Raw genomic sequence first — 15,408 nt, forward strand, 5'->3', positions numbered from 1 at the left:
TTGCTTTCTTCAGGGCTAGTGTAATATTAGCAGTAGATTTAATGTAGTTGAGCTGGTTGACTGGTTTTTCAGTAAGAATTGAGGTTGACAGTAGCAAAGTAAACTCAAAGATCTGCAGATATACATTCACCCCAAAATTGTGAAATACCCAGATAACTCATAGTGACCCAGAATGTATAAGGGGCTTAAAGAAAACAAAAAGCCCTCGTGCAAAAAAAACAAAAGCAAAACTCTTTTAAATATAAATTTTCCTTCTTAAACACAGAAGTTATTTGCAAGAATTCAGCTCTAAGGGAGCAAGCAATACCTCCCATGATGCATCAATGCTAAATATACAAATACTCTCTTTATGCCCCTAAAAGCCAGAGACACATCCAGAACTGATCTCTCTCTGCAAAATGTATAGGTACTCTATTACAGGGATATGTTTTGCTTTCAGGGGCTTAAAGTTTACCAGAGCTGTAAAATGAAAAAGATTTTATACATACTTGGGGCTTCCTCCAGCCCCATCCGCTCCGATTGCTCCCACACCACCCGCAGCTTCGGGAACTGAGTCCCTGCACTTCCATCAGTCGGAGCCAGATTGGCGTAAGAGAAGTGCGTCCTCTACGTATCTCTCCAGCAGCTGCTGGAGAGATACGCAATGAGCGCACTTCTCCTGCGTAGCTGGCCGCGACTGATGTCAGTGACAGGACCCGGTTCCCGAAGCATGCGGGCAGTCGAGGACGGCAGCGTGGGAGCGATCGGAGCGGATGGGGCTGGAGGAAGCCCCAGGTATGTAAAAAATATTTTTAATTTTACAGCTCTGAGTCCCTTTAAAGGGAACCTGAAGCGGGTAAAATTATTTAAAATAAACACATGATGTACCTGCAAATTAATATTACATACTAGTATCACCTTCAGTTCCTCTCAGAAGCTCACTATTTTCTTCTTACAGTATTCCTTTCCAATTCTGAATATTTTGTCAGAACTGAAATATACCAGTTCCTGTCAGTTATATATCAGCAGCTGTCAGTTACAACTGAATGTGCAAGGTAATGTCCATGTTTCCCTATGGCTCAAGTGGGTGATATTACAGTTTAACAGTGTGCTGACCAGGAACCTGGTATGGGGTAATGGCCATTTTTAAAATGGAGGACGGAGAATTCCATTGATCACAGGGGACGAATGGGATGCAGGAGAGGAGAAGGAGAGTGAGCCGTAGACTACACAGGAGGTAAGTATGACCAGTGTATGGTTATTTTGACTTCTTATTTTCAGTTTAGGTTCTCTTTAAGGGCACAAGTGTCCTTAGTGATGTATTCCATAATAACTTCATAAATAGGATTCAGTGTAATTTTGCGATTAAAGATGTACACTACATACAGGTACTGGTATATACTATATATGTATATATACTATACAAGTGAACCCTACTTATTTTTTCTTTGTGTTTTAATTCTGCTATTCCTTGTGTTATTTGTATATATTGTTTAAGATGTTTCATCCTTTTAGATCATTCCAATTTTATTGGAGATTTGTAATTTTTACAAGAAATTAAGGTGGTCTATACAGTTTTGGTCTCTTAAAGGGGAACTTCAGCCTAAACAAACATACTGTCATTAAGTTACATTAGTTATGTTAATTAGAATAGATAGGTAATATCATTTTTTACCCACCCTGTTTTAAAAGAACAGGCAAATGTTTGTGATTCATGGGGACTGCCATCTTTGTCATGGGGGCAGCCAACTTTTTGGTTAAAAGGAGGTGACGGGGAGCATAAGACACAGTTCCAACTGTCCTGTGTCCTGATAACCCCTCCCAGCTGCATGCGCTAGGTTTCAAATGTCAAATTCAAAATGTTAAAATAAAAAAAAATTGCACCAAAACAGCAGAAGAAGAACAACAACATCAGAAATCCCATCATGCTTTGCACAGCATCAGGGGAAAAATGCCCGGGCAGTTTTCTTCTGTGCAGCTAAAAATGAGGCTTGTATAAGAGAAACAAAGTTCTGATGCTGTGAAACTGTTAAAGAAACACCAAGCCTTTTCAGTGCTGCTGAGTTGATTTTTAGTCTGGAGGTTCACTTTAAATTAAATTTAAATATTCATTTTTTTGTACAATTAATGTTTTTTATCATTACATCTTTTTAGGTGAACGTACATTTAAATGTGATCACTGTGACGCTACTTTCAAAAGGAAAGACACATTAAATGTTCATATACAAGTAGTGCATGATGGCCACAAGAAGTACAAATGTGATCTCTGTGATAAGGCGTTTGTGACACCTTCAGTCCTGAAGAGCCATAAAAAAGTAAGTATTTTATTTTCTTCCCTAAATTACATTCAGCTTTTGAGGAAATTGATTGTAACATTTTTTTTGCAGGAAAAATTGCATTTTAAACCCAGTGCAATGTTAGATTTCAGCAGCTTCAGTCTCAGTAAAGACAGCCTCTAGTGTCTTAAATAATAAATGTACTCTGTACTTTATGTACAAATAATGTACAATCGGCTATTTAGAATTAAATGTACTCATCCGCTTGCCTATAAATATTCTTAAACATCCCAGATGCCGCTGCAGTCCCCTCCTGCAATAGGGCCCTTAAAGAGGAACTGCAGTGAAAATAACCTAATGAAAAAAAATGCTTAATTTTTACAATAATTATTTATAAATGATTTACTCAGTGATTGCCCATTGTAAAATCTTTCCTCTCCCTGACTTACATTCTGACATTTATCGCATGGCGACATCTTTACTGCTTGCAGGTGATGTCTGTGGAAGGAGATGCTGCTTTTTTAGCAGTTGGAAACAGCTGCTATTTCCCACAATGCAACAAGGCTCCCACAGTGTGATGTCCGTACCTAGGTGCTGACATCACACTGTTGGAGGGATTTCACCACAATATTAGCAACACAGAGCCACCTGATGGTCTGTTTGAGAAAAGGTAGAGATTTCTCATAGAAAAGGGTTAGTGATTGGGATGACGTTCAATCCTTGGGTACAGTTCCTCTTTAAGGATCTCTGTTTAGATCTAGAATTTCTATTCCTGCTACTTATATACTGTATATAGTATTTTGAAATAGTCACTAAGATTAAAAGCTATCCAGTCACTAAGAATCTGATTAAAAGCTAGCCATTTACTTTTAGTTTCACCCCGTAATTTACTATCACAGTCTACCAAACTTATTGAGTCTGTGCTTCTGAAAGTTGCCTTTTCTAAAACTCATAATTTTAGTTATCCCCCTGCTTACGTCTCTGTTAAGTCGCAAGTCAGATGTTACCATATTATAGGCACCGTTTCCCAAGTGTTTTCAGACCAGATATTTTATCTAACGTGCAAGTTTATTTGAAATGACCAAATCAAGTAGAGCATCTCCCCTGTTTGGTTCGGTTACCATCTGTGTCAGGTAACGTTGATAAAAGTCTGTCTCTTTTACTAGAGCTAGTTGTTTCAGTAACCCAGTGGATGTCTGGATAATTGAAATTACTCACAACTATGACTCCATGTTGCAGTAATTAGTAAATTGGCTTCATTGAGTACTGACATATTTATTCTCCAGAGACCTATTATCTTTCTAGATGACATGCTGTTATTTTGTGCTGGGCACTCACAGTGGAAACTTTAAAAGTACCCTCTGACAGTCTTAAAGGAGTACTCTAGAATGTGCTAAATGAAAGCATACTCTTGTTTAGATCAGTCCTTGTCACTGTTTTATGAACTTTGTTTTTCCTTGCTCATAAAGCTTTGAAACCAAAAAGAGCATTTCTTGTATTGAAAACGCTTCAAGTTCTCCTGCCACATAATGCAAATTATCTCCTTCTGTTTTTTTTCACAGACTGACTCAAATAGGTGATTTAGCCATAGCATTTAAAAGAGACATCAACTGATTCTATGCCCTACACATACCTTACACATGGGGTCCTGATACCTACTAGTCCTCCTGTTTGGGTGGCTCCACCTCATTCCGGCACTCTGCACCCTGGTCGTGACTGCAACTGGAGCCAGGTGAACAGAGGATGAAGGAGTTATGCTCTGTCCGGTTCATATTCCCTGTATGTCGGCACTCCTGTCCATTTGTGCACAGAAGTCGCATCCAGGTAGGTTCTGGGCATGTGTACTTTAGAAGTGCTGCAGAGCATGCACCGCTAATTATCTTCTATTCAAGCAACAGAGAGGAGCCTATCCAAAACAGGAGAACCAGTGGTTATTAAGATCCCATAATACACACACTGGCATGTGTAGTTTGACAGGTATATGGTTAGTTTAGGCGTGCTTTAAAACTTTTTCAGTTGATAACATGTGAAGGGCGATCAATATTTAATCGATATAAATGACAAATATTATTCCTACTGACTACCCAGTCCAGTGATGCATCATGATTATTCGAACCTGAATAATCTAAAAAAAAAAAAAAAAAAAAAGTTTCACTTACCTGGGGCTGCTGCCAGTCCCCTGCTGCCCTGTGCCTGCAACATTACTAAACGATCCTCTGGTCCCCCGCCACGGCTTGCTTTTGTTCTGGACGACTTGCAAGTAGACTTCTACTGCACCTGCGTGGCCCTGACCATGTGTGTCCTCATACGTTCTGCTTTGGCCGGGAGTGTCCTACGCAGTTCGAGAAGATGTCTACTGCGCCTACACATTATGCTCCTGCTGATGGAAGGGTGAACGAGAATGCGTGCAGTGGTTGGTGACTCAACAAAGCGAAAGTGAGCTGTTGCAGAGGACCGGAGAATCGTTTGGTAATGTCGCGGGCACAGGGCAGCTGCAGGGGGCTGGCAGAAGCCCCAGGTAAGTGGAACTTTTTTTTTTTTTATTCTTTAGGTTTTCTTGTTTGATGGTTAATATTATTGAATTATGAGAAGTACGTTTTATATGTGTAAAGTATGAGTGTAGTTAGACTTGCTCAGCTGTCAGCTGCGCACCGATGCCCTTTTGCTCTCCCACTGGCAAAGTCTTCCAACACCTGTTTGCATGGTCACTAGTGGTTTTGTGCTGAGAGCAGCTGGTACAGTGTTTATTTACATATTGCACTGCTGCATCATCTGGCAGCCAGCTGGTAGTGCACTGTAGATGAAGTAAGTGGAGAGGCTGTATGCTGTTTACATTGCAGGAGCCAGTGCAGCCTGAAGCAACTACACTGCTATAAGAAAATGAGAACTGGACAGCCACTATTGCATTGCTAGATCTAGACACCTGTGGTGGGAGCAGGTATAGTTCATGGTTCATGCAAGGGCAGTTTGGTGCAAGCAGGTATTATTTTCATACAGTATATTATCATAACAAAAATGATCACTTTTGTTTCAATATTCTGAAATTCTTCTTCACCTTTTTACAGACACACACAGGGGAAAAGGAGAAGATTTGCCTTTATTGTGGTCAGAAGTTTGCAAGCAATGGGACTCTCAGAGTCCATATAAGGAGCCATACAGGTATGGGACCTTGTGGTGTGTGGCATTGCCTCTTTTTAAATCCATTGGACTATATATAAGCCTGCTTCTGCTTCAATGCAGACCTTGTGCATGGTCAGGTGACTGCGCATTGGGATGTTATGGTCTCCTCTGTGGTCAGACTCCGGTACCAGGAATTAATGAGAGCACTGATACCTGCCAGAGTTCTCTATGGACCAAATGGGGACTCTAGGGAGAGTTTGCATAATACATCCTTTCACCTAGTGAAAACTGTCAAGTATGACAAAAGTTTACGTTTAAAGAGAACCTGTAACAAAAAAAAGTTCCCCTGGGGGGTACTCACCTCGGGAAGGGAAAGCCTCAGGGTCCCAATGGGGCTTCCCCCTCCCATTTAGCTGCAGGCAGTCCAGCACTGGCTTCCCCGAAGTGTCCGGCAATCCTCCCTCGACAAGCACTGATAAGCGCTGATTTACTTACCTTTCCTGGCTCCAGCGGGGGCGCTGTTGCAGCTCTTTACACGGAGATAGGCGGAAATAGCCGATCTCTGTCGGGTCCGCAGCAATTGGCTATTTCCGCCTATCTCCAAGGCGGAGAGCCGATACTGCACCTGCGCTGGAGCCGGGAAGGTAAATATTTACATCCCCGCTGTTCGGGGAGCTTTATCGCCGCCACCGTGGGACCGAGGAGGATGGCGGAAGCCTCAATGGGATCTGGAGGCTTCCCCCACCCGAGGTGAGTACACCTTAGGGGAGGTTTTTTTTGTTACAGGTTTTCTTGAAAAGGTTTCACAGTAAGTTATCTCATCTTAGCTACATAAATGCCATTTCACTAGTGTTGTTGTTGGCATTTGCGTTTGGGTGTTTTATTTCCTGAATATTATGTCTTCCTGTATTGATAAACGTAATTCCTGAATTTAATGCACCTTCAGTTTTTAAATGAGTACATTGAATTTCCACATCAGCCCTCACTGTATTTCTGTGACCTTTACTGCACTCACGATCACACCTGTGGAAGGGCGTCGCCTGAAACATGTTATGGATGTAACATTGTATGCTCCTAATACAAGTTGTTGCAGAACCCCTTTGAGTGCTGTGCTCATTTGTCACAGTTGCACCCAGGATTTGCATTTTTCAAGGGATATATATATATATATATATATATATATATATATACAGTATATACAGTGGGATGCGAACTTTTGGGCAACCATATTTTATCTGCCATATTTTATCGTAACAACCAACGATTTATACAGGAAAATCATGACGATTAACAAGATTGCCCAAACTTTTGCATCCCACTGTATATACTAGCTAATGACCCGGTGTTGCCCAGGTATGTATTTGGCTGGTGTTGGCTCCGTCCATGTTTTCTAACCCTAACACACAATTACTCAAGTGCTCAATGACCTACTTTGTGAGCTTTGCGGTCTTTCTCATCAATAATTTGCATTGAAATGAAACAAATCTGATTGGCTATGGCTCCACCTTATTTTCTGAATTTGAACCCCAGTCACCCAATGACCAACTGTACCAGGTTTGAGGCTTGTGCCATTAACAGTGAAAGAATGGCAAAAAATAAATATTCCCCTTGAAAATCAATAGGTGAACTTTGATTGGCTTTTGTAGGCTTCACCCACTTTTTTCTGGATATTAATCCCAGTCACCCAGTGACCACCTGTGCAATGTTTGAGAACCCTACCATAAACAGTGTAAGAATGGCTGCAGTTCACATTTTCCCAGTGAAATTTGTATTTGTCTCCACCCACTTTTTGGTTATGGGGTTAAAAAGGTATCCTATATGTTATTCCAGGTAATGTACTATGTGTGTGCCAAATTTCATTCAAATCCGTTCAGCTATTGTTGCGTGATTGAGTAACAAACATCCAAACATCCAAAGTTTCGCATTTATAATATTAGTAAGATATATCAATGACAATCGGCGTATAAGACAACCCCCGACTTTTCAGAAGATTTTCTAGGGTTTAAAAAGTATTTGTAGTGTATAAGTCTTATACACCAGAATATACATTTTTTTTGGGGGGGAGGGGGGGGGGGGGCTCAAACTCAAACAACAACATTTTATTCCAGCATTCAGTAACACATTAAGTACTAGGAATATGGTGGAAAGACAATATCAAATTTTAGGTTGACTAGGACAAATTATTTTATCCCTGTTTTTTTCCTCAAGTACAGAAAGGGAACAAAAAAGTTTACAAAAATACTCTTCATTGCCTTAAACAGCTTCTTTATAGTGTTTTTTTTAGTGTGTGTTTGCATGGTGTTATGTGGATGCCACATATGTTTTTAACACACCCATTCCTTGAACTAGTATATTTATTATTGAGACCGATTAGACAGTAATTTGTTGCAATCACTTTTCCTGACATAGTTATGATATCAGAGTATAAGGATCACCACAACACCACATTACTGAGATCAGTCAAGTTAGCATGTGGGTAATGCAGCTTGTCTGCTTATGATCATTCTCACCTATTATCAGGCAACATTTCATCTCCCATATCTAGATATGTCCTATCGGCACTTGTTATGGTTTACATTGTTGCTTGTTCAGCTTGTTTATGAGTCTTGACAGATCTAGCACTTCTACAGTCATCTGAACTCTGATGGAGTTGAACATGTGACTGATCTATTCACTTTACACAGTTCTCTAGCTTAAACAAAACATGCCTTGTGTTTTTTCATACTGAAACTTTGTTTGAAAAACTGGTTAACAACATTCACACGAAGGAATTATTTAATGGGAATTTTTAGTTTAAATTTATGCTTACAGTTCTCCAGCTATGTTATAGCTATGGACCCCATAATTCACTGAGGGTATCTGGAGACCCATCCCTTCTTAGATCCTTCACAAGACACCGTGCCAATAAACTGGAGCACCCCACTAACTGGTCAGGCACCATGAGACACACAGGTTTCATTGGACGACAAAAACTTACCACAGGAGTGCAAAAAGATACAAAAACATTTTTAGTAACAATAGATACAGCAAAATGAGCAAATATTAGGTGTCCAGAAATCAATTTCATACAATGTCCAAAGATTTTTGATGAGGAAGTCTCACTTATTCAGAAATACAGGAATAGAAATTTATCTCAGAAACTGTCTTAAGACCTATTTCAGACGGGTGGCTGAACTACACGCATGTCGAGCAGCTCAGTCTCCTGTCTGCCACCCACTAGTGCAATTCGGGTGCAATTTAAATGCAACAGAATTGCAGCAGCAGTAGGACCACACATGTCAAGCGCTAACATGCTGTGGTGTTACAGGGCTGCAGAGGACCACAACACGTCGAGTCTCGGTTGCGGCCGCGCTCAGATCTGACTCCATGGGGGGGCCGCCTATTCAGCACCAGTATCGAGTGCTAACTAATTCCCAGCCTGTGCAGGAGAGCAGCTGGCAGGCGGTGAATTCACTGCCTGTCAATTGCCTATGTGAAAGGGGCCTTGTGGTGCCCATACACGATACAATAAAAATGTTCGATTTTCCCATTTATTCAATCTGAATGAACGAATCGAATGAAAGTTGAAAATATTTTTTTTTTCGATCAAGAAATTCAAACGATTAGCCGTTTTTTCGAGAAAAATCTGATCAGACATGCTGGAAAAATCTTTATATTCGATCTAACGCAGGAATGTCAAACCGGTCCTACGAGGGCCGAGATCCTCACACATTTTTTATACAGCTCAAATAAGTTCATGGGTCTGAATCAGGAAAGGTGTGGTCCATCAGGTAGAACACATTCCTCTGTTTCTTAGTCCATCCTAAACACTGGCATGGATCTGGCCCTCCAGGCCTGGAGTTCGACACATGTGATCTAATGGAATAATCAAACTAAATTATCTAATCGAAATAAAATGAAAAATTGTACCATGTATGGGCACCTTTAGATGCATCAATTCACTCAACCTGCATTTGGAGGAAAGTTTGTGGGGGAAAAAAAAACATGTTATTGAATGTTGTACTTGTTTTGCATCTTTGCAGCACTTTTTCTAGTGACTACATTCCATACCTTTCTAAATATGGCCTTCATGTCTCAAGATGAATGTACTTTGTGGGGTATATTTTGATCGAAAAAAAAATACAAGTTTTGTGTGAAAATTCACATTTACCCAGGTCATGATAATGCAAAGGAAAATGAAAGTATCTTCAACTGGCCACCTTCTTCTTTTTTTTTTTTAGAAGAATAACACATTACAGTAGTGGTGGGTGGACATCATCTTGAAACATGACTAATTACTTGTTAAAACATATAAATCTTATACTATGAAGTTTCTCTAAACTGGCCTTCCGCAATTTGGGAATGTAAAATATTTTCCTGCCCATTTTTTTGTCTTCCGTTGCAAATTGTGATCATGTTTTTCAGTGGAAAACAGCCCTAATTACTACTGGTAACTTAATATTTTTTTTCTCACTGGCTGCCGTTTTCTGGAGTGCTGACAGCAAGAATTGACTACTGCTGCCATAGATATTTGATTGTTACTGTGGATCTAAATTGGCTGGGTCAAATTAAATTTTTGCTCAATGGAAACTTTCAGTATCTGAATGTTCGAATGATGCTTCTCTGTGCTGATCATTCATCAGCAATATTTAATGCTTCCATAGCTCACCTCAGCTAAAAGCTGCATGCTTGTAGGGCAGGTTTACCAAAACATGAAACAAATCACTTTATAGCAAATATCGTTACAAAAATGGCCATATATCATTAAATATGGATACGTCAGCTGTTCTGGACCTGTGTGATGTTTATTTAAGTGATGAAGTCTATTTTCCACCTTTTGACTTGAATGAAAGACTCGACTTTGCACAATTTCCCACTGAGATGGTGCATAATGAATGCAATTTTTTATTCCTATTGCATGTAGCTGTAAGCATACAGAAGAACGTTTTTGCTTGATTAAACAAATAAAACAATGTTTTTGATAAACATTTTAATATGTTTCTGAGCTGTGCTGAGTTATTTTGCTCCTACAAGTACCATTCAGCAGGGACAGAAATTAAAAATCATAAACAACATAGTGATATACCTAGTCACAGATTAGAAGCACAGCACCCTCTAGTGACTCATAAACCTCTTCCAAACATATACACTTGTCTTGCACTGATGTCCCAGTGCTATGGCCAATAGACTGATGTCAGTGATAAGATATAAGCAGTGAGAATAGAACCTTTCCCACCATTTAAAAGTATACAACCAACACTGTAATATTTTAGTGCTAAATATATATAAAAATGATACAAATAAACAATAAAGGCCTGCTTCTAGAAAATAATTCAAGTGGTGCCAACTAGAAGCTGTATTTGCTGCTATAAATAAAATACAACAAGAGAAACTATAACAACAGGTTGATAAGTGAATACAGTGACATAAACAAAGTGGTAGAATTCTTATTTCAGCTGTGATTAGAAATTTTCACTGCAATTCTCCTTCTCTCTTGTCTGCATGTAGCGAGTAGATGGCTCAATTAGGTGTGGCCTGGTGGCATCTAAAGTAAGAAAAACATGAGATGCCAGGCTACTTTTCTCAGCATTACAACAGAACACAAGTGTTCTCTTTGTGAGGACACAGACTTTTCAGTTTACAGAAATTTAGTGCTGAGCAGCTATAAAACCATAATCTGCTTGTAGAAAGCTACTTAGTCTCTACTAGTTCTAGGTCTGTATGGATAGATGCACAGGTGCACAAAGGATTTTTGAACCTGATTTGTTCTGTTGCAAAAAAGATGTTTTACATTTAAACTAATTAGCATGATTGGTTTGAGAATTTGGCTTGTTCAATTTATTTTCATATTTGGGTGTTAAAGTTTACTCTGAATGTATATATTTCAATAATTATCTATGATTTGACAACAGCCACCATGAAACTCCGACAATACAGTCTACAGCTCTGCCGGGGAAAGTTAGCTAGTACTGTGCACTAGTGTTGGGCGAACAGTGTTCGCCACTGTTCGGGTTCTGCAGAACATCACCCTGTTCGGGTGATGTTCGAGTTCGGCCGAACACCTCATGGTGTTCGGCCTTTTTAGTTCGGGTTCGCCCGAACAGCTTAATGCCCAGCCGAACAGGGCCCCTGTTCGGCCGAACAGGGCCCTGTTCGGCCGAATACTGCCCCCCTGTGGGGTCGCAGGCATAAGGGGGGAGCATGCCCCGGTCGTGGGGGGGGGCGGAAATTCCCCCCACCCCCTCCGCTAGCGCTCCCCCCTCTGCCCGCTTCCCCATACAAAAATTTTGCGTAAAGTTCAATAGTACCTTCAGTGGCTGGCTGGCTCTGTGGTGTGAGTGAGTAGGAGGAGTCCGAGTAGGACGCGTTGAGGCCGGGCAGCGGGCAGTTCAGCGGTAGTACCCTTGTGGTACTTCCGCCCTTTCTCTGACCTCACGTCCTCTACGTGATGACGCATACGAGGGTACGCGTGACGCGTACCCTCGTATGCAGAGGACGTGAGGTCAGAGAAAGGGCAGAAGTACCACAAGGGTACTACCGCTGAACCGCCTGCTGTCCGGCCTCAACGCGTCCTACTCGGACTCCTCCTACTCACTCACACCACAGTGCCAGCCAGCCACTGAAGGTACTATTGAACTTTACGCAAAATTTTTGTATGGGGAAGCGGGCAGAGGGGGGAGCACTAGCGGAGGGGGTGGGGGGAATTTCCGCCCCCGCCCCCCCCCCACCGGGGCATGCTCCCCCCTTATGCCTGCGACCCCATAGGGCCCCCAAAAGCGGGATGTTCGGGGGAGTTCGGGGTTTGGGCAGAACATGCCGAACATCTGGCCCATGTTCGGCGAACGGACCCGAACCCGAACATCCAGGTGTTCGCCCAACACTACTGTGCACTACTAAAACAATGTTGAGAATGTATGCTGAACATGGCAGAGATGATATGAAAATGTAACAAAATAATTAATTCAGGTTTGCTTTAAATCAACACATTTATACTGATTTATTGTCCATGCTTCAAAATGCCGTTTTACTGGTGGTTTACCTGAATACAAAGTGAAATAGCAGTAAGGGGAAGCAGAAAAAAGGGTGCCTGGTGGCTAGTGGACAAAAAGAGTGCCGCTATAGACAAATGCAATTATGGTTAATTGAACCATTAAAAAAAAGTGGGCCCGATAAATATCATTAACAACATTAGGACATTCAAGTTTTTGAAGTATGTTATCATTTTGGTAGCTTGCAACGTTATTGTTTTTGTCATATTATTTTGTTTGTATGTACAGATTTTACGTTATCGAAGATAATATTGTTTGTATGTGTAAAAGGGTGTTTCTGCAGGGGGGGTGGTTAGGGTTAGGCACAACCGAGGGGTTGGTAAGGGTTAGGCATCACCCAGGAGGCAGTTAGGGTTAGGCAACATGGGGGGGTTAGGGGGTTTGGCACCACCGGAGGGGATGGTTAGGGTTTGGCACCACCGGGTAGGTCGTTAGGATTAGGCACCACAGGGGAGTGGTTAGTTTTAGGCACCACTAGGGGAGGATTCTGTGTGAGAGTAGGGTTGGGTTAAGCTGTATTGTTGAATTACGTTACGATTTTTAACATTAATATATTTTCGTTATCAACTCCCACCTGTTTTAAAACTGTATTTATCGGTAACCATGTTTATTGTTATTGATATTTCGTTATCCAGTAACACATTTCGTTATCCAGCCGGGCTCTTTTTTTCCTGGTGCCCTTTTTTCATGCATGCTAGTAAGGCATTAAACCACCCTCCTTGGGTTAATAAAATTAGAAAGGGTCTTGATGATTTGGCCCTGCCTATTTTGTTATGACCATGATCCTGGCCTATAAATTTCTGTAGAGTGTGGACATCGGTGTCCCAAGGAAGGAGATGTGCCTGCAGTTCCTCATTACAAAAGCCTGGAAAGAGAACAGAGCTGCCAGTGCTCACAGCAGGATAATTTTAGTAGCAGCGATTCCGTGCTCATAATGCCTTGATGTTAAGTGTGTTTTCATTTTCAGCAGACTTCAAGTCTGTGATGATGATTGCTGGTTGCTCTTAAATGATTGTGTCATTTTTGAAGTGCTGATTTATAAATCCAAATAAGAAATATTATGAGTGACAAACACAAATACTTGCAAGACTGAAATCCCTTGGTCCCAGGTCTCATTCTCTCTCTCATGAGAACAGTTATACTAGGTAATTTAAGAGTGATGCTTACTGAGTGCCACATGACGAGAGAGCATCAAGCTGTGCAAAGCTAGTTATGTTGGTGGTGTGGTTGAGTGATCTGATTCTTTTTGGAATCTACCTAATTTCACCTGGTGCAACATTACAGAATAGACAAATGATATGGCTTCACATATGGACAGTGTCATAGTCATTGGGGTGCAGGGGTTGCGACTGCATCATGGCCCCTGTAAAGTCTCTCTATTGACTTTTCAATGTTGCTATTCTGGCAGTGGTCACCTCTGTATGTGCTTTGAATAGTGACAATCCGTGTACTCTTCTCCTCCCCTGCTTAAAGGACCAGTATCACAAATAATTGTAAGCCGTTTAAAATAAACACCAGGGAATCAAAAACAAAATAGATTTACTTACCTGGGGCTTCCTCCAGCCCCTGGAAGCCTATGTGTCGGGTCAGTGGCTGCTACAGAGGGGCTTCCCAGGAGACCCGCTGAGAGCGGTGCTGCGGCGAGGGACACATAGGTTTCCAGGGGCTGGAGGAAGCCCCAGGTAAGTAAATGTCTTTTTTTTATTCCCTGATGTTTCCTTTCAAGGATCACTATCAATAACCAAGTTTTCTAAAATGACAATGTACAAATAATGTCTAAGTAGCTGTGTAAACATTTTCTTACTTCTCATGTTAAATAGAGACGAATGCTTTAATGCCTCGAGTTTAGATTTTAGCTGCATTGGATTGATTCATTTGCAAAAGTGTGTGCCTGTGCTTCAGTATTACACGGTCAGTGCTGTTCTTTGCATGTGAGACTACAGAGCTATATGAAAAGCCTCAGGTGTCAGGTTTCACACACAATTACAAACAAGATACATTTCACCTTCTCTCCGAGCAGACAGCTCATTCAGAGACACAAGCAGCTGCAGTTAAGCTAGTGAGACCTATCTCACACACAGGATTAACAGATGTAGGGAGAGGCATCCCCCCTCCCCTCATGATTCACTTGTTCGTCACCCTGCTCAGCCTGTTCCTTCAGTAAATTATGAAAGGAATTTGATAACAGTAAACAAAGAGATAGGCATTCAAATGTATACTTATACTGCCACGATACTGAATTTGCTATTTTGATAATAATAAGCATTGAGGAAAACCCAACCCTTGAAGAATACAATGATCAATAATTGGAACAAGTACTTAAATGTAGATTTTGTCATGAGACTGCAAGAAAAGTGTGTAGTTTTTTTTTTATGAAAATTACACTTTTTCAAAATTAAAGTCAGGGGTTTATGTTTTTCTTTTTCTGCTGTTAACTTAGTTGAAGAAGTGGGTTAGGGGTACTAACATTTTATTCTTTTATTAGGGCCATATTCTGTTCAGCCACTCCCATATGCATTAAAACTATGCACATTCCTTAAAGGGATTGTCCGAGCTCATTAAAAAAAAATCTACTTACTCGGGGCTTCCTCCAGCCCCTTGCAGCCAACAGGTCCCACACCGCAGCTCTGCTCTCAGCCGCCAGCCTGGGGTTCCTGCCGGTGCAGAGGCCAACCTTGCGAGGTCGTCCTCTACTGCACCTGCACAAACGCCGCTGTCAATCAAGTCCATGTTGTCTGGAGTGTAATGCTTAGGCGCAGTAGTTCTACACCTGCGCGGTACACTCCAATCAACCTGGACTTGATTGACAGCGGCGCTCGCACAGACGCAGTAGAGGATGATCTCGCGAGGTCGGTCTCTGCACCGGCCGGGACCCCTGGCCGTCGGCTGAGAGTGGAGCTGCGACGTGGGACATGACAGTTACAAGAGGCTGGAGGAAGCCCTGGGTAAGTATATATATTTTTTTATTTTTTTTATGAGCATGGACATTCCCTTTAAGCACTAAT

At 41.4% G+C, this 15,408-nt stretch overlaps 1 protein-coding gene and 1 long non-coding RNA gene across 7 annotated transcripts in view; one reads left to right on the plus strand and one right to left on the minus strand.

Annotated features, from left to right (window-relative positions):
* The window catches only part of PRDM5 (PR/SET domain 5), a 207,581-nt gene that overhangs the window by 107,067 nt on the left and 85,106 nt on the right, over positions 1-15,408 (plus strand). For all 3 annotated transcript variants that reach the window (XM_068270306.1, XM_068270326.1, XM_068270316.1), the window contains 2 exons: positions 2,134-2,294; positions 5,321-5,414. In XM_068270306.1, coding sequence (XP_068126407.1) covers positions 2,134-2,294; positions 5,321-5,414 — 255 coding nt within the window. The remainder of the gene's footprint in view (positions 1-2,133; positions 2,295-5,320; positions 5,415-15,408) is intronic.
* Positions 1-15,408, minus strand: part of LOC137547117 (uncharacterized) — a 103,976-nt gene that overhangs the window by 22,945 nt on the left and 65,623 nt on the right. The window contains exon 4 of one of the 4 annotated variants that reach the window (XR_011026485.1): positions 3,889-4,161. The exons of 2 other annotated variants lie outside the window; for them this stretch is intronic. This is a non-coding gene — a long non-coding RNA (uncharacterized lncRNA). Of the gene's footprint in view, positions 1-3,888; positions 4,162-10,747; positions 10,900-15,408 lie in introns of those variants that run through there. One more of the 4 variants, XR_011026486.1, reaches the window with a different exon arrangement.

Source organism: Hyperolius riggenbachi, chromosome 1 (assembly GCF_040937935.1).
Source record: "Hyperolius riggenbachi isolate aHypRig1 chromosome 1, aHypRig1.pri, whole genome shotgun sequence".
Classification (NCBI taxonomy): domain Eukaryota; kingdom Metazoa; phylum Chordata; class Amphibia; order Anura; family Hyperoliidae; genus Hyperolius; species Hyperolius riggenbachi.